This window comes from Macaca nemestrina, chromosome 14 (genome assembly GCF_043159975.1).
Source record: "Macaca nemestrina isolate mMacNem1 chromosome 14, mMacNem.hap1, whole genome shotgun sequence".
Classification (NCBI taxonomy): Eukaryota; Metazoa; Chordata; class Mammalia; order Primates; family Cercopithecidae; genus Macaca; species Macaca nemestrina.
Genome location: NC_092138.1, coordinates 14,426,418 through 14,449,103, shown reverse-complemented (window position 1 = coordinate 14,449,103; position 22,686 = coordinate 14,426,418). Strand labels below are relative to the sequence as shown.

At 43.5% G+C, this 22,686-nt stretch overlaps 1 protein-coding gene across 8 annotated transcripts; it reads left to right on the top strand.

Annotated features, from left to right (window-relative positions):
* The first annotated feature begins 107 nt into the window (after positions 1 to 107).
* On the top strand, positions 108 to 21,848 carry LOC105498747 (IDNK gluconokinase). 8 transcript variants are annotated; one of them, XR_011612380.1, is made up of 7 exons: positions 218 to 575; positions 4,159 to 4,256; positions 5,886 to 5,916; positions 6,583 to 6,669; positions 8,399 to 8,426; positions 19,267 to 19,310; positions 21,157 to 21,234. XR_011612380.1 is itself a non-coding variant. In XM_071077623.1 (6 exons), exons 1-4 carry the CDS (start codon positions 237 to 239, stop codon positions 8,421 to 8,423), a joined length of 465 nt encoding a protein of 154 aa, XP_070933724.1. In that variant the 5' UTR covers positions 202 to 236; the 3' UTR covers positions 8,424 to 8,426; positions 19,267 to 19,310; positions 21,157 to 21,234. The 8 variants fall into 8 exon arrangements, 7 of the variants coding, with proteins under 7 accessions (XP_070933723.1, XP_070933724.1, XP_070933722.1 ...); XM_071077623.1 differs by lacking the exon at positions 4,159 to 4,256 and having other exon boundaries at positions 202 to 558; XM_011771045.2 differs by lacking the exons at positions 4,159 to 4,256; positions 8,399 to 8,426 and having other exon boundaries at positions 439 to 575; positions 21,157 to 21,848.
* Positions 21,849 to 22,686: the final 838 nt, after the last annotated feature.

Genomic DNA, 22,686 nt, shown 5'->3' with positions numbered 1-22,686 from the left:
ACCTACGCGGGGGCGCGGGGAAAGGGGTGTCGCTTTAGGAAGTGCTGCTTATGCTGCCTGGTGTGGGAAAGTATGAGTCTTATTTTCCGTTTATTCTTTCTATAAAACATTTTTATAAATGAATGAATGAATGCTTTCCATGGGTGGATGACGATCCGGCCTGCCAGGGTGAGGCTCTTCTGGAACCAAGAGGGGCCAGGACAGTAGGAAGACAGGTGGCGGGGCTTTGGGCGACTATGGGCAGCCCAGGGAGACGCCAGTGCCAGGCCGGGCGCGCGCTTCACTTCCGGGAAGAGGAAAGAGGGAGGGGAGGGGAGAGGAAAAGAAGGGGCAGGAGAGAGAGATGGGGAGGTTGGGAAAGGGAGGCGGAAAGCATGGAAAAGGGGCGCGGGGAAACCGGGGGAGCGCAGAGGGGCACAGCCCTCACTCGCCCTGCCTGGGCGGGAGCGGCTCCGCCCCTCGGGCGCCGGGAAGGCCGGGGACGGCGGGGCCCGGAAGGTGACTGGAAGGAGCCAGGCTCGGGTCATGGCGGCGCCGGGCGCGTTGCTGGTGATGGGCGTGAGCGGCTCGGGGAAGTAGGTCCGGGAGAGGGCGGGGGGCGCTCGGGAGAGACGTTGCGGGCGCGGCGGAGGCCGGACGTGTCGCCGTCCCTGCCGGTGAAATGGGGTCGTGGGGACCCCCCACCCTTCCCTTTGCAGATGAAGAAACCGAGGCCCGCGGCTGCGCGCACTCTCCCCGCCCACCAGCCTGCTAGCAGAGCGCCCATCCTGGGACCGCATCCGAGCCCAGGGTTCCCGCTCTAAGACAGGGAGGCTGCAGCGACCGCATGCTCAGGGAGGAAGCCGCTCCTGAAGAGGCGGCTGCGGGGCCGCGCAGTGGAGGCCTAGCGAGCGGCGCTGGGCTCGGTTTCCGGGCGCCTCGTCGGGGCTAGGCGGGAGGGTGCACGGCCTCTAGCGAGAGGACGCAAACCACGGCCCAGGCTCTCACGGACCTTTGGCCATCTGAACACACAGCGGCCTCCTCCTGTGAGGCCCCGGACTTCTCCGATTCGATTTTGTAAAGTGAATCGTTTTCCCCTTCCTTTCATCAGCTTAACCTGGAAGGAGACAGCGTTAATATGGAGGGTAGCTCCTGAAGGTTTGGAAAGAAAGGAGAGAATTGTGGAAACCACATAGGTAGCCCAGTGTGCTAATTTGGAGACTGAGGAGTTAACATTTGGCTTCCTGTTTAAACCAAAGTCTAACTGTGCCCTTTATCAGAAAAGACAGCTGCTGCAGCATTCGACCACAGGCAGCAAAGGATAGAACTTGATCACCTAAAACATTATAACCTTCAAGGGCCTATAGGATCCTTCTAGAATTTTCTGAATCAGGAACGGCCCATGTTGTGGCCCGTGTAGTCAGGTGTAAAGACTTACTCCAGGTAGAGGGGTTTTGCTTTCCAAAATTGCTGTAGGGTTCTTAGCGACAAAGATAAGAAATCTTGAACTGAAATTGAAATAAAACATGGAGCCCCAAATCCCTAGCTGCCATATGATTTGAATCAGTTGGAGAATGTAAAATCATTGCCATCGTGTGATGTAACAGGAGTGGACAGCCCTAGGTCTTGGTTCTGTTGCTGTCTGGCTGTGTGAGCTTGGGTAATTCATGTACCCTTCTGAGTCTTGGATCAGTTGAGGGGGGTCTAATCCCTATGATGTATAGCTTGTGATATTCATGTACTCAGTAATTATTGAGCTCAATCCTTACTCTATGTCATTGTCATATAGTGAACAGGACAGATAAAATCCCTGCCCTCAAAGGATGTACATTCTGGTATGGGAGACAGAGTAAATGAATATATGTAGTGTGTGAATTGGTGAGATGCTCTGGAGTAAGCAGAACAAAGGGTGCCAGGCAGAGTGGTCAGGGAAGGCTCCTCTGGGGGAGTGGCGTTTGAGCAAAGACTTGCAAGACTTGAGGAGTCCGCCATGTGGATAGCTGAGCAAAGGGCAGGAGAGGCAGAGGGAATGGCAGGTGCAAAGGTTCTGAGGCTTGGCTTCTTTTTTTCCTTTTTTCTTTTTTCTTTTTTCTTTTTTTTTTTTTGAGATGGAGCTTCACTCCTGTTGCCCAGGCTGGAGCGCAGTGGTGGAATCTCAGCTCACTGCCACCTCCGACTTCCGAGTTCAAGCGATTCCCCTGCCTCAGCCTCCAGAGTAGCTGGGATTATAGGCGCCCGCCACCACGCCCAGCTAATTTTTTGTATTTTTAGTAGAGATGGGGTTTCATCATGTTGGCGAGGCTGGTCTCAAACTCCTGACCTCAGGTGATCCACGCGTCTCGGCCTCCCAAAGTGCAGGGATTACAGGCGTGAGCCACCATGCCCTGCTAAGGCTTGGCTTCTTTAAAGAGCAGGAAGGAAGCCATTGTGGCTGAGTGAGGGGAAGCATGATGGGAGATGAAGTCAGAAACAATGCAGGTGAAGAGATGTGGTCATATGCTGGCAATATTTTGAAGGCGGAGTCAGAAAGATGTGTTTGTGGACTGGATGTGGGGTGTAAGAAGACGAGAGAGAAGTCAAGGATGATTCAAGATTTTAGGCCGGCCGGGCGCGGTGGCTCAAGCCTGTAATTCCAGCACTTTGGGAGGCCAAGACGGGCGGATCACGAGGTCAAGAGATCGAGACCATCCTGGCTAACATGGTGAAACCCCGTCTCTACTTAAAAAATACAAAAAACTAGCTGGGTGAGGTGGCGGGCGCCTGTAGTCCCAGCTACTCGGGAGGCTGAGGCAGGAGAATGGTGTGAACCCGGGAGGCGGAGCTTGCAGTGAGCTGAGATCGGCCACTGCACTCCAGCCTGGGCTACAGAGCAAGACTCTGTCTCAAAAAAAAAAAAAAAAAAGATTTTAGGCCTGGGTAATTGGAAGGAGGGAGTTGCCACAAACTGCGATGGGGAATCAGTAGATAGAGCAGATTTGGAAGACAACCTCAGAATCTCAGTGTGGGATATGGTGAGTTTCAGGAGCCAGTCAGTCATCAAGTGGATGGTGGTTGGATGTCCAAGTCTGAAGTTCAGAGGAGAGGGACTTTAGATCTGACGGTGGGAATCATTGTTGTGTGGGTGTACTTAAAGACCTAAGGTGTTGAGATCACCAAAGGGGTGTGTATAGATAAAAAAGCTGGCCAAGAACTGAACCCTGGGGCCTTCTGGTGGTTCAGCGTCAGGGAGATGTGTTCAATGTTACTGACTAGCTGAGTAATAAAAAGACTGAGACTTGATTCTATTCATCATTGGATGTAGCAACATCAAGTTCTTTAGTGACGTTGTGAACCCCTATTGAAGCCCTACAGGATTTTGTGAACCCCTATTGAAGCCCTACAGGATTTTAAAATTATACTCCATAACATTTAGAAAAATATTTGTCACAGCCTAATGGCTGAAGAGAACAATAGTCTCAAAACAGAAAGACTCCATTTATAACACTGTTAAAACACAGTGACCTCAAGTACTCAGTTTGTTACTGTCTTCCCCCACCTGAATGTAGAGGATCATTTTCTTTTTTGTTTACTGATACATGTGTCTAGAACAGTTCCTGGCATTACGTAGGTACTCACTAAATACTTGATGACTTAATGAATGAATAAATGGATGGAAGATGGCAGGCATTTGAGTGAGTGGCAGTGTTGTTAGTTTTCTTTATATTTTCACAGTCTTAGTGAAGCCACCTTTAACATCTCCTCCCAGGTTTCCTTCTCTTTGCTGATGAAACAAGCTCAGACCTTTTGAATGTCTTTCTCATTGATTCTGCATCCCTTCCTTCTCCCCCATTGGCCTGTGTTGTCTTTTTAAGTCCCTTGCTCCTGATTTAGACCAACTCACTGGGAGACCTATAGACCCCAAATCTTGATTTGTAATCTTGGGTCTGACCAGTATTTTGGGGCCCAGCACGGTGCCTTATTTCTGCCAGGGTCTTTGGTGCATATTCAAGAATCCAGACAGTGGTTTTTCGTTTCCCATCTTCTTCCTGACAGTCTTCACCCACATCTCTTTAGCTCTACTTTCAGATTATGAGTACTGGATGGCATATTCATTCATGGCTAATCTAACTTGGTCTTTTTGTTGTTGTTGGTGGTGGTGTTGTTTTGTTTTTTGAGACAGACTCTCACTCTGTCGCCCAGGCTGGAGTACAGTGGTGTGAGCTCAGCTCACTGCAACCTCTGCCTTCTGAGTTCAAGCGATTCTCATGCCTCAGCCTCCGGAGTAACTGGGGTTACAGGTGTGTGCCACCATGCCCAGCTCAGTTTTGTATTCTTAGTGGAAACGGGGTTTTGCTATGTTGGCCGGGCTGGTCCCAAACTCCTGGCCTCAAGTGATCTGCCTACCTCAGCCTCCCAAAGTCCACCTGCCTCAGCCTCCCAAAGTGCTGGGATTATAGGCGTTAGCCACCGCGCCCAACCTAACTTGGTCTTAAGTGTGATTTCTGCTATGCATACTTCTGGCTTCACCAGCCGTGGAGATTGGCCGGGATGGTCTGTTCATCCATAGGCTGCATGTCTCGCTGAGCAGCCTTCAATAGAATGAAGATAACGGGAAAGGTTTCATTGCTCTCGCAATCCTTTGGTTACATCAAGGAGCAGATCTCAGTTTGGTACAAGTGTGTCTAACACCTCTCTGATGGCTTTTTGGTGAAAGAAAGAGGACCTTTGTTAGGCAACAGTGTCCAGCTAGAATTTAATCACATTGTTCTGTTTTCATTACATACAGCTTCAGGTGCCTTCTGTTTTAAGGCAAGTGATGATAGCTTCTTGTGTAAGGGAATGAAAGAAGGTTTCCTTCTTTAACACACTTATTTAATTTTTAAAAGTGAAGCAATTAAATAAAAACATCAAAATGTTGAGGTGATATGCAAAATTTAAGAGGGCATGATAAAACAGTATGGAGATAGGTAAAAAATTATGAAGATGGTGCTTAAATAATTGGCATTTGGGCAACACTTTAAACATTGAAAGCAAGAAAGCACTTTATGGGTCATTGTCTGCTGGCCTCCACCCCTACCCTGTGGTACTAGACTGTTTAGGATGGCTAAGGCCATGTCTCAGTGAGCTTACCATTACATCCTGGGTAGGTGCTCAATAAACAAATGAAATTTAGGTGGATGGATACATTGTGTGGCTCAGATCCCTTGTTTTACAGGTGAGAAAACTGAGGCTTAAAGGAATAGGTGACTTGGCTGGGAGCACTCAGTCATTTAGTGGCAGAAGGCAACTGTGGCCCCATCCCCAGTCACGAGTCCCGAGCCCCTTTCACTAGCACATGCCGCCTGGTAGAGTATGAACAGGTAGTTACCAAATGCTCTGCACAGAGAACGTTTAACTCCCAGTCTTAACAAGTGCTGGTGATCCGTGAGATACTGACCCATGTCCTTTATTTTAGGAGTGTGTCTCTTTTAAACTCCAAAAATGTTTTTATGCTTTTATGAGTGCCCTGAACTTTACATGGGTGCTGCTAGAGATTAAATCCTCCATCAGACCCCTCCACTCAATATTCTCAACAGAATTTGATGACTTTATGAATTCAACATTCCCCCCCACACACACACAAAATTATGCAACAGGGACCAAAAACTGATTACTGAAGAAAAATCTTGGGTTTAATGAGATCTTATATATCGCCTTTTGAGAAAAAAATAGTGTTAACTAATTATTTCTTCATTGACATTCGCGGGGATCAGCTAAGGCCAATCTCCAGACTCCAGGGTCATGGGCATCACTGCTTTAGGATTACACCGTGATTGGTGTTTAAATTCCTGCTAGGGCAGCCGTCCCTTTCCCAGACATCCTTGCACAAAAGGAAGCTCCACACATTGGGCAGGGCAGTAATGGGAACATCTGTGTCCTCTCCACAGATCCACCGTGGGCGCCCTGCTGGCATCTGAGGTTAGTAACCTGTCCTAATGCCTTCCAAGTGCGTGTCCCATTGTGTTCTGGTCTCCTTGCATCTCTTTTTTCTGCTTTGTACGGACACTTCCACATGGCTTTGAACCCCATTGGAGCAATTTCATTTTTCTCCTTGGTGATTACAAATAGCGATGAATAGGCAGGGTGCGGTGGCTCAGGCCTGTAATCCCAGCACTTTGGGAGGCTGAGGTGGGCGGATCACGTGGTCAAGAGATCAAGGCCATCCTAGCCAACACAGTGAAACCCCGTCTCTACTGAAAATACAAAAAATAGTGAGGCATGGTGGCGCGTGCCTGTAGTCCTAGCTACTTGGGAGGCTGAGGCAGGAGAATCACTTGAACCCAGGAGGCGGAGGTTGCAGTGAGCCGAGATTGAGCCACTGCACTCCAGGCTGGCGACAGAGTGAGACTCTGTCTCAAAAAAAAAAAAAAAAAAAAGTAATGAATTAAAGGAGACCGTGGCAGCCCCAGTCGTGGGGGCTGTGAAATGGCATGACAAGGTGCTTCCCTCCTGGGGGTTGTGCTTGGGGTTGATGGGAACCAGGCAGCTGGCATTGTTTCCACACCTGCCTGTGAGTAACCCCACAATGACTGTCACATTGGCCCATCTGCCTGCCACATACACCCTTTCACTTTGTTCTTAAAGCTGGGATGGAAATTCTATGATGCTGATGACTATCACCCGGAGGAAAATCGAAAGAAGATGGGAAAAGGGATACCGCTCGATGACCAGGTAACAGTTGCTGTCTGTGTCCATCACACATGTTCCACCTGGGTGACAGGATGAGATCTCTACAGCACTTGGTGTAGTAGAGTTCCTGAGTCCTAAGGTCACTGTACAGGGGCTTCAGAGAGCCAGGTGCCCAGTAGATCCTCTACATATGTTAGCTCCAGTCCTGAACAACTGTCTGAACTCGGGCCCAGGAACACTGCCACCCTCTGCCCCAGCCTGAACAGGTTCTGCCAGAACACCTTGTTGTGGGATTTTAACCTGCAGAATGTAATTCCTGAGAGGGCAGAGGCTCCCTGTGCCTCATACATGGGGAAGTCCTCATGCCTTCCCAGGTGCTGTCAGCCTGCCACCATCACCGTACTCTGGCATTCACCCCAAAGCCAGAGTGATCGTTGAAAACTCAAATCTGGTCATGCCTATGACCCAGTAGAGGCTTCCCACTAACCTCAGGATCAAGACCAAACACCTACACTGCTAAGCATGCGTGGCGTGGCCTCCACATGGCTCCAGCCTCTTTCGAAACCATGCAGCCCCCCGCCATCTCCATGGGAGCACCCTGGCCTCTTCCAGTCCCTCCCACTGAAACACTTCTCCCATGGGGCCTTTGTATCCCTGTTCCCTTCTTCCCTGAGCTAGCCCTTCTCATCCTTTGTTCTCAGCACCCATGCCACTTCCACAGGGAGGTGAAACCTCCATGATGGACTCTCATGGTGCCATTTCACTGTTGCACTTGTCCCTGTGGCAGCTCAACAACTGATGGTCTGAGAATTTGATTAATGTTTGTCTCTGCAACTAGACTTTACCCCTAAAAGGGCAGGGACTGTGGCTGTTCCTGTTAACCATTGTACCCCCTGGGCCTGACGCATAGTAAACATCAGAAAATAGTTGTGGCATGTTTTCGAGTGAATGAATGGATGAACAGCACTCTCCAGTGTGCAGGCTGTAAGGCCATCCCCTAGAGTGTCTCACACCAGAGTTACAAACTGTCCTTGCTGGCATAACTGGCCGTAACTCAGGAGAGATGAGGGCAGGTCAAAGGCTGGGGCCACGCACTAAGTGTGTCCAAAGAGCAAGAACAAATGGAACTGGCCACAGACCAACACTGTTGTTTTCACTTTCAGTGGGGCTGGGCTCACCCCCAGGTGTCCTTTCCCTAGCTCACTATCTTTTCTTTTTTGTGCCTTGAGCCATTAAACTATCATTAGGTCTATTCTAGAGCACCCCAAGAGTGCACTTCTCTTTGTTATTGGGGGTGCAGCTTGAGTTTGTAGAGGTTCAGGCCTTGAATCATCACAGGTTTGCAACATTTGATTTTAGAAGATAGGGCAACAGAACTATAAAAGAGAGAGTAATAATAATGAGAGTAATAATAGTATAACAGAGTAGTAATAAAAGAGAGTAGTAATCACGTTGATACTAAACATAGGCAACCTAGTTCCACCACCCAGGCTTGTATGACCTCGACAAAGGGCTTAGTCTCTCTGTGCCCCGTTTTTCTCCTGTGAGGTAGGAATGTTAACAGGATCTATTTGATTGGCTTCTTGGGAGTATTAAATGAGATAATACAAAAAATATGCACAGAAAAGTGCCTATAGCATTCAACAAATATCACGTTTTAAAATTATTATTACTAACCATACACACACAACATAAATCATATATACCCGCCAATAACATAAACCATTTCTAAGGGAGTGTATAAAATGTGACTGTGCCTGTGTTATTTTAGGTTTCTGTTTGGTGACTGCAAATAAAAGGTAAGTTAAATAACAAAGCAACCAAAATTGATAGATTTTAAAATGGAATTTCTATAGTCTTCCTCTTCTTCACAAGTGATGCTTGTTAAGTGGACTGTATGGATTGGGGGGTAGAATTCAGAAGAGAAATTTATGTACAGGAGAAAAGATTACTGGAAGAAACACAAGTTACTTACTAAATTTTTTCAGAAAAAAAAAAACTACAAGCTAGCCAGACCGTAGAGATAAGCAAAATAGAGAGAGGAGGAGGTAGAACGACAGATGGTTTACATTCTTAAGAGGTAGAATGACAGATGATTTTCATTCTTGATAAGAATCCAATGAGTCTAAGACTGAAGATATGGGTCACAGCTGTGCTGGCACCAACACAGCTCCTGGTTGCCGTGGTAACCGGTCCCCACCCTCCGCACACTGCCCCCATGCTACAGAGCTGAGGAAAGCCCCCTGTGGATGGATCAAAGCGTGTCCATGTCCAAGGCAGAAGCCCTGGTTCTCCCTTGAGAAAGAATCTAGGGAGGATGTAGGGAGAGTTTTGTGTTGGGAGGGCTCAGAGCTGCAGTCTGAGTGGAACATGTTAAGGGCTCCCTCAGGCTATTTAAATGTAAATTAATTAGGCCAGGCTCAGTGGCTCAAGCCTATAATCCCAGCACTCTGGGAGGCAGAGGCTGAAGGCCAGGAGCTAGCAAGTCCCTGTCTCTACAAAAATAAAAAAATAAAAAAAATAGCCAGTGGTGCATGCCTGTAGTCCCAGCTACTGGGGAGACTGAGGTGGGAGGATGGCCTCAGCTCGGGAGTTCGAGGGTACAGTGAGCTGTAATTGCACCACTGCACTCCGGCCTGGAGGAACAGAGTGAGACCCTGTCTGAAAAAATACATGCAAATTAATTAAAATAGATGAAATGTAAAATCTAGTCCCTGGGTTATACCAGCCACATTTCAAAAGCTCAGTAGCCGTGAGTGGCTAGTGGCTACCTTATTGGACAGCACAGCTATAGAACATCATTGCAGAAAGCTGTGTTGGACAGTGCCAGTCTAGAAACAGTCTACCCAAGCTGTGATAAATTATTAGCATTATCATGATATTAATAATAAAGAATTTCAAAGCTGCTAGTCAGTGAGTCTCCCCTAGGCACCCAGCCCTCAGTGTCCTATCTGAGCCTGCAGTGACAACTGAGTAGACTTCAACTTCAAAGTCTATTTTAAAAAGAGGGTTTTTTTGGAAAAGAAAAAAAAATCCTGAAAAAAAATCTCCTGATTATAATTGTAATATTTGCCCTGTATAGAAAATTTGGAAAGTACTAAAAAATTTTTCATAAACTATATCACCCTTGGTCTCATCTTCCAAAAATATCTATGAATTGAATTTTGGAATTATTCTTCTTTCTTTTTGGAGGGTGGTCAGTATATAACATTCTATATACTTTTGCGTCAGGTAAAACACACCCATCTCCCCGCCATTCCCACTCCCCACCTTCCTTCCCGTCTCTCCACCCATATTCTACCATTATCTGTTCTCTACCCATCCATCATTCCCTTCCAAAAGACACTTAATTTTTCGAGATGTTTCCATAGGCCAAGAAAGCTTTCTCTAGCCTCATGACATTCTGATTTAACCCTTCTTGGAGCATTCATTGTGCTCACCTCCGAGCACTGGGCTGGGAGTCGGGAGTGCACTGCCTTCCCCGTCCTTGCATGTAGGGACTATCTAGAACAGGGGTGTCCAGTTGTTCGGCTTCCCTGGGCCACATTGGAAGAAGAATTGTCTTGGGCCACACATAAAATACACTAACACTAACAATAGCTGATGAACCAAAAAAAAAAATCGCAAAAAAAAAATCTCATAATGTTTTAAGAAAGTTTACGAATTTATGTTGGGCCACATTCAAAGCCGCAGTAGGGCTTGCGGGCTGTGGGTTGTACAAGCTTGATCTGGAGTGTGAAAACCTTGAACATCAGAGCCATAGGCAGAGATGCTAATTTGGATTGTCTCATCTCTTTCCCCTAAGACTTGTGTGTGTGTGTGTGATTTTCATAATTTATTATATTGTCCACAGTAACTGTTTGGAAGGCGCAGAGCTTAGTGAATTTGCTCTAATATCTCCTTCTTGTTCCACTTTCTTCACTGTAGAGAGATCTCAATTGCCCCCTTTCTTCATTATGAGCATAAAATTTGGAGCTCATGTGTCTAGGTCCTTCCTAGCACCCTTACAATAAGGTCCACAATCCTTAGTAGGCCAGTCAAGGTCTTGAAATTCTCTTTATCCTTCAAGATTTACTCTTTCCAAGGCCTACTGTTTCCAAGGCCTGATCAAGATTGGCCTGTCCTCTGAGCGCAGTGGCTCATGCCTGTAATCCCAGCACTTTGGGAGGCCGAGGCAGGCAGATCACGAGGTCAGGAGTTCAAGACCATCCTGGCTAACACGGTGAAACCCCATCTCTACTAAAAATACAAAAACAAAATTAGCTGGGCACGGTGGCGGGCACCTGCAGTCCCAGCTACTCGGGAGGCTGAGGCGGGAGAATGGCATGAACCCAGGAGGTAAAGCTTGCAGTGAGATCACACCACCGCACTCCAGCCTAGGCGACAGAGCGAGACTCTGTCTCAAAAAAAAAAAAAAAAAGGCCTGTCCTCCTGCTGTGTTATCACAGCCCTTCTTAGTATGTCTCCTACAGCCCTCATCACTGCCCTGCAAGTAACTTAATAGATTATTTACTCATTTGCCTCTTCCCTTTGAGGATAGGAACCACACCATTCATATTTATGCCCAGTGCTCACTCAGTATGGTGCTTTGCATGTATTAACATTTAGTGTTTGTGGAATTAAGGCCCAATGCCAAACTCTCAAAAATTCAGAGTTGGAAATAAGTACTGTTTATTCCAGCTGTTAAATCAACCAAAAAATAGTTTATTCCTTTTCTTATTTAAATCCCAAAGCAGCTCGATGAATTACATACGATCCCAACTTTACAAATGAACAAAGAGAGGCACAGAGAAATGAAGTAACTTGAGCAAAGCCACACAGCAAGGGGAGTGTTTCTGACTTCAAAGATCATACTTTTCCTACTGTGTTAAAGGCCCTGATCATCCAACCATTAAACAAATGATTCACAAGCAGTGAATCAGGGTTGGTTAAATGGAAAGAAAAGGGTTAGAAGAGGGTGAGAGTGACAGCAGGAGTGAGAGGGGCAGTTCCCCGCAAGCGCATCCATGATAGGGGTTAGGCCTTAAGGATGTTTGAGGCACTGACTGAAAGGGTCATGACGGCACTGGCATGGTGCCCTGGCTTGAAGCAGGTCAGGCACTAGAACTTGAATTTCCACACTGGCGCTGCTTTGGAAAAACCTTTCTCCTTGTGGCTTCATGGGAGCCTCCAAGGAAAGTTCATAATCATTGAATTATGATTCACTATTTGGAAATTTCAGGAATCACGTTCAAAGTGCTGCTGTTTTATTTCCAACCCTCTCTATTGTTTTTATGACTGATGCACACAGTGCATGATAATTAGTCTGGTCTGCCATAAATTCCGACAGGGCGGATGTCTAAAAGCACCTATTTTTGTTTAAATAGTTTTATATTTATTATGGCTTTCATAGTTGAGATTCTGAAAAATTTTATTATGACTAGATGAAGCAATGTGCTTTATTATTGACTAAATCATCCATTAAGGCACTATTAAAACAATGAAAAAACATGTATTCAAAGTAAAGCTCTATTTATTTGTATGCAAGATAGAAAACTTATTACCCAAATATGTTTTCTGTAATTTTTAATTTGTTTCATTCTTATGAAATATTTCAGGCACATAGAAAGTATAATGAATAAGATAGTCAACACTCAGCTTAATGAAAAGCGTATTTGCTTCCTAAGCCATAAAGTAATACAGAGATTGATCTCCATTTCCACAGCACCAGCAAACAGAAATATTTGTGCAGATGGAATGGCAGAATATATAATCTGAGCAAAAGAGCAAAATGCAAGTTTGTGCCTGTGCTAATAAGAAAGAAATTCTGGTATTTAAACAAATTGTCCTCTCTCTTTGGTTCCCCCCAAACTCATTATGAACATTTACTCATGCCAAAAAAAAAATTATTTTTGTTCTGTGTATTTCATCTCTGAGTTGGTCCTAATTCATAGTTCAAATTGCCCCTTAACTCTGAGTAGATATGTGATCATGTAAATTAGCATTCAGCCCTCAGAACTTTCCAATCACTTCCTCTTCTAAAGCATTCTTCTTGCTGAATGGAGATCCGCAGCTCACAGCACTAGTCTTAAATAAAGTCTTAAAGTCCCAGCCAGAGACTTCTACAGTGACAAGGGGAACACCTTGGAAAAGGCTGGTTGACTACCCAACTGGGATCTCAGGGCTGGCTCTCTGTCTTGCACGCCCAGCCCCCTTGATATTGTCAACACATTGAATATGGATTCATCTCTCATGTGAGACCCCTACTAATCAGGTTTACAAGTTCCTGCATAAATCAAAATGCCAGTTGATTAATGTACCAAAAGAAATACTACTGTTACGTGGCCTGTAACAATCACATTAGTACCCACATTTTCAGAAGCCAACATACAATCAGAGGTTTCTTAGTGAACATGGGAGAGTTAAGACCAAAGAATCTGGTGGTGCGAGACCACGCGTTAGTAGGAAAAGGCTTGCTAATGAGAATATGATGTTCACAGGCCAGTGGCCAAGGCTCCATGTCCGCTGGCCAGTGCTTCACATTTCAATCTACAGTGCCCTGCTCTGGCCTTCCTGCCTGCCCAGCCTGTCTGGGACAGACATGCTTCCTCTAGGTATGTGAAAATATTAAGTTGAATCACAGTGATGCCTTGCTAGCCTGGGAGTCACTCTAACTCCTTCACATGACCTTACACATCTCTGCCCCTTCCTTTTAACTGTTGATCTTTAAATTTAACACTTAGAGAACAATCGTATTTCCTTCTTTTCCAAGTCCTTAGGAAAGCACCTCACTGTGGCCCTCATTTTCTCTAAGAAGATAAATCCTTTGACTCATAGCTTTATAGAACTTGACATAATTTCTACGATTTGAAGGCAGATGCCTCCATTTTCATGTAAAACATACTCCGGGGTTAGAAATCAGTCCCCTAAATGCTTATTCTACCTTTTTGTCAAGTATGTGGCCACTGTTTCCCTTCCTGTGGGCCAATATGTGCCACGTTTTTATAAGATTGAATCCCAGAGTGGGAAGTAGAACCTCCTGCTAATGTGGGAGGCTTCAAGACCCAGTGCCTTCTTTCATTACAACGGTCTGTCAGAGGAGCTGTTTTAGAAAATATATACAAGAAGGTTGTTTTTAAAAAAAAAAAAAAAAAAAGCTGATGTAAGCAGTATTGTCTTTTTCATCTTCATTAGCCCATAAATGTGGTAGAAAAGCTTGGCTAATTACAAGGGGAATAAGAGAAAGAAAGGAATTTAGAAAGATGAGTTCAAATGGTACCTTAGGAATTAGTCAAACTTAGAGTGATCATGTCTAGGGTATTGGACCAAAAGCACCCAGAACAGTGGCTGGGTCTCCCTACACACACAATAAGCACTTATAAATGGATAAAGGAAAGTGGAAATCCAAATTTGTGCTTGAAGGGGCAGCTTCTCCCCAGGGGCAATTTTCCATCAAAAAATACTGCAGAGCTGAGTCAGTCCAGCTAATTATCCCTGTAGCCTATAATCCTTGACAGCCTTCTTCCCCATTCCCCACCATAAGCTCAGAAAACACTGAATTGCAATGGTGGTTTCAAGTTGCATAAATGTAGACTGTCCAACTTTTTTTCTCTTCACAGAGTGTCCAGAACATCTAGTTTTTTAGTAGGATGTCCTAGAAAACCTTGCCAATAATAAGCATTAAATATCTACACTCTTCTCCAAGAGCACATAAAGTGTCCTCATTTATTCTAACGTTAATAACTTTAGTTTTTGCTTTATTAACCACAAAACAAAGACATTTTCTGACATACACAAAGACAGAAGGGCAGACCATCAACTTCTCAGTCTAATGGAGGAATTTCAAAAACCTTTCTTGAAAATTTATACATCAAGCAGACAAAAGAAATCATGAGAAGGACATAGAAGATTTGAATAAACGCATCAAATCTGACATAGGCATTAATGAAAAGTAAATAACACATATTATTTTCAAGTATATGTGGGACGTTTATAAAAATTGACCATGTGGTCTGCAAATATGGAGCTGGTAAGCCTCATCATCTTGTTACTGCGTTTACAAAAAACCACACTTGTTCCACTAAATACACCCCCCAGACAACTGCTAACATAAACAGATGTTTCGTTTGTTAAGTACATTTCAGCTCTTAAGTACATACATGACAGTAACTGTTGTGATTTGAGTATTGATTTATGTTAATTATATAGTTATTGACATTTAGATTATAATTTGTGTAAATTGTGACTGTCATCATTTGATCTGTACATTTTGTGATTTTTGTAGCTATTACATTTGAACTCCTAAGTGATCTCTGGTTAAATAGTGTGTGCATGGAAGTAAAGTCTTAGAGTTCTATGTTTAGTAAACTTACAGGACCCTCAATCCTACATTAGCACGCAATGCTTTAAAAATCATCTTTTATTTGATATGAAGAAAAAGAAATATTATTTCTAATTCTCCTCTTCCTTCTATGAAGGGTGGATCCAGATAACTAGAGGGTTTTTGACTTGCTAAGCACAAAGTGATAGCCTTGGTAGAATGACCTTGCACTTACTGAAGGTTAAATTACTCTGAATAAGAAATGTCCTGAGCCCAGGGGAGATACCCAGGAGCTAAAGGTGGTTACCGAGCTGGAGAGCTTAAAAGGCTCCTTATGGAAAAGATCAAAGGAAAATAAAAATTGCCAAAGTCCAAGGCAAAACGAGAACATCTCGTGCCAAAATCAAAGTGTGGCAAGGCTGAACTAAACCAGAATAACCCACTCCACTGCATTTTTGGACTATGTAAAAGCCAGGAGGGCAGGAGGCTGAGGTTTTGATGACCCTGTAGAGATGGGAGATAAGATTGTAAGCCTGTATGAAGCATGGAACTGGACCTGAGTATCTTACATAAAGTCTTGTTGTTGTTGTTAACATTGATGTCAAGTAGTAGAATATAAAGTCCTTATATAAGGGTTGTCTTTGAATGAGGATTAAAAATATTGCCACCCACTGAATTCAAAAGGAGCAAAAAATCAAGCTGCCTCCCTGGGCCACAGGTGGGGAAAAACAATGATCCTTCAGAAACCTGAGCCCCTGCTACACCCAAATTCACATTATATGACAAAGAGGCACCAAGCTTATAAACTGACATAAAACTGTTCTAGAATTGATGAAACTGCCTGTGAAAGTGTTTCCAAAACTTAGGACTTCCACAAAGGAAAAAAAAAAAATCTTTTGCTGAAGATGAAACTACAATCAAAAACTATAAACTGCATGGGAAAATGGACCACTATGAGAGAGAATCAGCAAAAACAGTAATAGTAAGATGTTGCACTCCAAGAACAAGACATAATAGAATCAAATGGAAGACAAGAACAGGAAAATCTGAAAAAGAATGAAATAAAAATATTAGAAATAAAAAATAATCAACAGATGGATTAAACAATAAACTAGATACAGCTGAAGAGAGAACTAGTGAATTGGAAGAAAAGCAGATTGGAGCATATTACCCAGGATGAAGAAGAGAGCTAAACAGAAAATACTCAAGAAAAATGAATAGATGTGTATGGTAAAATGTCAAACTTCCCGCATAGCTAAAAGGGACCCAAGTAAATAGAATAGGAGAAAGGCAATATTCAAATAGGTAATAACACCTTTCCAGGGTATGAGTACTCACACTGAATATGCAAAATAAGTCCTGAGCAGGACAAGAGTAATACTGCACAGCCCCTCAAAGACAAAGAGGCTTTTTCCTACCTAAAGCTACCAGAGATAAGATATATTTTCTAAAGGATTGCCTAATACACTAAAAGAGACTTCTCAACAAAGGCCCAAATAAAATGAAATAATTATTCAAACTATTGAAAACGTGCAACCAAGAATTCTTCATCAACTAACAAAATCTGATTCACAAGTAAGCACAAAATAAAGACATTTTCTAACACACACAAAGACAGAAGGGTGGACTGTCAACTTCTCAGTCTAATGGAGGAATTTTAAATACCTTGAAAAATTGATACATGAAGTAGACAAAAGAAATTATCAGTAAGAATATAGAAGATTTGAATAAATGCATCAAGCCTGACATAGGCATTAATGAAAAATAATATTCTTTTCAAGTTCATGTGGGACATTTACAAAAATTGACATGTACTAGAACACAAAGAATATTGCCACAAATTTCAAAGAATCAGTATCATACCACTCACATTTTTTACTTATAATGAACTGTAAAATCTATAGTAAAAATGCACACACATCACCAAAATGGTTGGGAACTCTAAAAATAAGCAAAAATTTTTTTAAATTAACATTCATATAAATAATTTATAAGTTAAAAATCATCATGGAAATTATAGAATATTAAGTAATATACAACAAAAGTACTATCAATTAAAATTTGTGGGATGCAATTACAACATTACTTAGAGGGAAACTAGCCTCTAAGGGCATTTTTGGGAAATGACAAGAATGAAAAGTAATGAGCTAGTTGTTCAGTTCAAGTAGAAAAAAATAAATGCAAGAAATAATAGAAATGAATGCTAGTGAAAACAAACTGGGCACATGTTCTCAGGATCTCCTGAGGGCTATGTCATGGAAAAAAATAAACTATGAGCAAAAGCTAGTTGTTTGACAAAATAAAAATAGATCTCTAGTGAGACCGATCAAGAAGAAAGAAGCACAATTGAGATAAATAACAAAAAGAGGGATGTGGAAAACCTGATGCCAGTAAATTTGAAGACTTAGACAAAATTGGATAATTTCAATGAAAAATATCAACACTGTGGGGAAAATGGGGTTGGATGGCAGTGATCTAGTGGCAGACACTGCTTAGGGACACCTGCTTTTTCCCCAGTAAAAATGTGACCATTCTGGTGCTGCATTTGGCTTAAGAAACAGAAGGTCCAGAGAGCTGTATAATTTACAGTAAGGGCATGGATTGTTTATGTTACTCCTTTGAAGTAATGATAAAGGTGATAAAAAGTGAGTACGTTGTACAGAGAGTGTAACCTATAGATATAAACTGTGTTCAAGGTTCTGGAGGCCTGGAAGCTGGGCTGAAATGAGCTGAATCTACTCCTGCTGTGTGGCCGCCTGGCTTCCACCAGGTTCCTTATTCTTTAGCCAAGTAAGAGGATGCAGTAAGAGATGGGAAGGGCAGGCAGGGAGGGTGGCTCAGCTGTCTAAGTGTGGTCTCTTCCTGCCATCATAAATGTTGCAGCTACCAAAACTGAATCAAGAACAGAAAACCTGAATACAATACAGTGCTCATTAAAGAAACTGAATCTATAATCAAAGATCTCCCCTCAAAAAAGGCCCGAGGCCTAGGGGGTTTTTCAGATGAGTTTTATCAAACATTATATATTATATACAAGCTGTTTGAAAGAACAGGACAAAAGAGAAAACTATCCTACTCATTTTATAAAGTTAGTAAAGCCTTGATACTGACATTTAATATGGTCCATATTTTTAAAATATAGGCCCATCTCAAGTATATAAAATCAAAAATTCTAAATAAAATGGTAGTAATCAAATGCCTAAAAGCAAGGACTTTAAAAAGCACGTCATGTTTCTGGAATCAGCTTCAAAATCATCTAGGATGGGATTATTTGGGATGTGGGATGTGGTTGGGGGCATACGTACAACAAGACTAATTGTGGGTTAAAAATAGCTGAAGCCAGCTGGGCACGGTGGCTCACGCCTGTAATCCCAAAACTTTGGGAGGCCGAGGCAGATGGATCACCTGAGGTCAGGAATTCGAGACCAGCCTGACCAACATGGAGAAACCCCGTCTCTACTAAAACTACAAAATTAATTAGCCGGGCGTGGTGGCGCGTGCCTGTAATCCCAGCTACTCAGGAGTCTGAGGCAGGAGAATTGCTTGAACTCAGGAGGCAGAGGTTGCAGTGAGCCGAGATCACGCCACTGCACTCCAGCCTGGGCAACAAGAGCGAAACTCCGTCTCAAAACAAAATTGCTGAAGCTGGGTATTGGTAATATAGAGGTTTGCTTTGTACTGTTTTGTCTGCTTTTCAGTGTGTTTAAAATTTTCAACAATAGAAAGGTTTTTCCGTTTTGTTTTCCAATGCATTACGGCCAGTAATCAGGATTTGCACCAGGAAGGAGGAGAGAATTTACTTGTCTGAGGAAGATTTCTTTGTGAAACACTGTAGCATGTGCTACGTAAATTTCCTCTGTCTTCTCTTTGGCAAAAATATAAATTTCTTGGAATAATTTTATCTGAAGGGAATTTTGTCCTTTGGAGGGTTTGAAGAACAGGACCAGGGGACAGCTGACATAAGGGTTTATGTCTGTATCTCTCTGCATTTGAGATCAGAGGTACCTGAAGAATACATGCAGTACAATAAAAGATTTGTAAACATATCAGAACCAGGGAGGACATATGTAAAATGGGGAGATTAAGATGGGGAGATACATACTGGTATTTTAGGGCAATTTTTATTATTATGAAAAGAGCCACTGACACCAGTCAAAAGAAAATGTTTCTGCCCAATGGCTGGCCCCTCAGCCTTGTGCACGGCCCACTTCTCACACCACTGAGCTTTCGCTGGACCTTAACGTTTGTGAACATGATATAACTATGTTTCTCTACAAACAAACAATACCTGGAGAAGTCACGTTGTGTCTGGGTTTTTGGTTTTGTTTTGTTTTTTTCAGGACCGGATTCCATGGCTCTGTAACTTGCATGACATTTTACTAAGGTAAGAGACCACTGGGCCTTGGCATAAGCCACAGCCAGCAAGTAAAGAAAAGCCTCAGAAAAGACAGGAAAAGAAAAATGCACTCCTGAAATCACAGCTGACTGATGGTAAAGGATTCTAAAAACTGACTACACTTCTATCAAGTAACCACAACGATTTCAGCCAGCCACAGACAGCATGGAGTTTCATTGGGCTCTGGAGACACACCTTCTAGACAGCTCCACAGTTACTAGCTAGTAGTCCTGATCAGCCACTTGGTTTCCATAAGTCTGTTTCTTCATTAGTAAAATGGGAATTAATATAGTTCCTACCCACAGATTATTGTAAGAAGTGAGTGAGTTGGTGAGTGGGCAGTAGAACAGTACCTAATACATAGTAAGTGCTCAAAACATGTCCACTGGTGCCACTCCTGTTATTGCCTATCTGAGTCTTCAATTTTTCTTCCCTTTACTTCAAGCTTTGACTACCAGGAAGGCCTGAGGTCATTTGTGAGTGAACAGGTAATTAGCCGCCAGGATGACAGTCCATATTGCCCAGCTCAGCAATGGCCCTGAGCAAACAGGGTCCCCCCCACACCACCCATCTGTGGGTCTGACCCCAGTGGTATCCTGGTCGGGACATGGAGAAGGATAAGGAAAAGGCAGGGAGTGGGTTACAGATCTTCCTTTCTAAGGTGAACTCATATTTTATCCATCTAAAACCGTCTGGGCCATACGAAGTTAGAATATACTTAAATGAACAAAACTTCAGTTTGCTTTTTTCACACCCATTGACATGGCTGGCAGCCCTGTCTTTGCATGGGCTGAGTTTTGATTTAGGGGTTTACGGTTCAGAGTTTCAAGGTTTGAAAATTTTTGCCTACCTGGGTCTCTAACATAATGCACTCATGAGAGTCTATTTTTACAGTACTGTCATTTTATAGTCATAAAAAAGGAGTATGGCTTCATTTTTGTTTGCTAGCCATGTATTAGCTGCAAAAAAAAAAAAAAAAAAAAACAAAAAAAAAACGCAAGGGAGGCCCCCTTCCTTCAGAACTTTCATTCTGAAGAGAACTTCATACTGAATCCCTAAGCCAGCCCCAAGTCAGAATTTATGCACCACCTCTTAACTCCAGAGTCCTGTCCTGACCCCAGGATGACTGCCTCCCACACTCAGCAGCCGCGTGGTCTCTGGCCGCACTGGTTTCCCCTTACTGGTGCTGTGTCACACTGCCTCTGTTTCTGGCTCAAGTTTTTCCCTTAGTGCGTCCCTAGAAACCTCTCATATTCTACTCGCCTTACCCACAGAGAGGCTGATGCTCCCTTCTCTCCCGCTTTCTCCAGCTCTGCACCTAGCAATTCCCCCAGACACTGTGGAGTAGGAATAGGGAGAAGCCAGTTGTAGAATGCAGATCCCTGAACATCCTGCAGAGGACCTGAGCTTAGCTGTTTGCATAGCACAGGGGCGCGCTGGCAGCCCTGTCTCCACACGCTGAGACGGAGCAACGTCTGGCATCCATCAAAGCAGAACCAACACTTCCTGAGCACATCTGTATATCAGAGATCTCGAACAATGTTTTCCTTATGAAAGCTCTAAGTATGCTAGGTAGCCCCATTTAACAGATGACGAACTGACAATCAGAGAGGTAAATCCCTTCGCCCAGGATTGTTCACTACTAGCAGAAGATCTTTAACTCAGTTAGTACTGCCTGATGCTTAACCACCACTTTCTAATGCCTTCCACTGGCAGGAAGTAGGACTAGAGTCCTGCACCTAGAATTGACAGAGTTATTTTTAAATGTCTTCATTCATATTTTTAAATTAGCCTCCCTCTTTTTTTTTTTTTTTTTTTTTCTTTTTTTAAACAGAGATGTAGCCTCGGGACAGCATGTGGTTCTAGCCTGTTCAGCCCTGAAGAAAATGTACAGAGACATATTAACACAAGGAAAAGATGGTGCAGCTCTGAAGTGCGAGGAGTCGGAAAAGGAAGCAAAGCGGGCTGAGATGCAGCTCCTGGTGGTCCATCTGAGTGGGTCGTTTGAGGTCATCTCTGGACGCTTATTCAAAAGAAAGGGACATTTTATGCCCCCTGAATTACTGCAGTCCCAGTTCGAGACTCTAGAGCCCCCAGCAGCTCCAGAAAACTTTATCCAAATAAGTGTGGACAAAAATGTTTCAGAGATAATTGCTAAAATTATGGAAACTCTAAAAATGAAGTGAGAATCATTTTGTATCAGTGGTCCACACAAAATTAAGCATAAATATTTGTGCCATCCCAAACTTCGTTCCAGCCACCTTGCCCATACTAGATTCTAAATTTTTCTAAAGGCAAACAAACCCCAATGTATCAAGACAGACTTGTTTGGGTGTAATTTTAGGGATTATGCTGGTTCATCGGGAAGCAGAAGGGGAGTTTTAAAAGTCAAGCTTAAATTGAAGTTTAAATTCATCAAATGATCAGAGGAAATTCTGTAATCGATGCTGGAAATTGTTACATTGTTTAGAACATTCTTGCTCATGCCCGTATGTGCACAAATAAATGAAACTTGGCTGTCCTTGACATTCCCTGGAAATTGGTGTTGGAAGTATAAACATGTACATCATCCACCCACCACCCAGCACACCACACACCTCCTGATCCTCTCTCCTGGAGCTGTGGTCAGAGTGGTGGCTTTTTTTGTTGTTTTTTTTTTTGGAGATGGAGTCTCACTCTGTTGCCCAGGCTGGAGTGCAGTGGTGTGATCTCCGCTTACTTCTTAAGCTAAGGTCTCAAAAGGTGGTCATTGGAGAACAAGCAAACTTTGTTCAGTTCCTTAAATGGCGTAATACAAACATACTCACCAGCAGCAATACCAAGTTTCTTGCCTTTTGCCTGAAATTATGTCAACTCGAACTGTCTCTGCTGGTCACCAGCTCTGCGCTGAGCGGTTGTGTGTTATGTATCTCTGTGTAATTTAAATGTAGAAACTTAAAATAACTGCTACTTAAAAAGTAGAGTTTGGGCCGGGCGCGGTGGCTCACACCTGTAATCCCAGCACTTTGGGAGGCTGAGGCAGGTGGATCACTTGAGGTCAGTAGTTCAAGACCAGCCTGCCCAACACCCTGTCTCTAGTAAAAATAAAAGTAAAAAATTAGCTGGGTATGGTGGCAGGCACCGGTAATCCCAGTTACTCAGGAGGCTGAGGTAGGAAAATTGCTTGAACTCAGGAGGCAAAGGTTGCAGTGAGCCGAGATTATGCCACTGCACTCCAGCCTGGGTGACACAGTGAGATTCCATTTCAATTTTTAAAAAATTAGAGTTTGGTCAACACAATTTTTTTTTTCTTTTTTAGAGAGGAGGTCTTGCTCTGTCACCCAGGCTGGAGTGCAGTGGCATGATCATAGCCCACTGCATGTTT

Coding starts and splice junctions, on each gene's coding strand:
- LOC105498747 (XM_071077621.1), top strand. CDS start 375: ATGGAAAAGGGGCGCGGGGAAACCGGGGGAGCGCAGAGGGGCACAGCC. Junction 550..5,885: donor CGGCGCCGGGCGCGTTGCTG/GTGATGGGCGTG, acceptor TCCTCTCCACAG/ATCCACCGTGGGCGCCCTGC. Junction 6,670..21,156: donor GGATACCGCTCGATGACCAG/GTAACAGTTGCT, acceptor TTTTTTAAACAG/AGATGTAGCCTCGGGACAGC.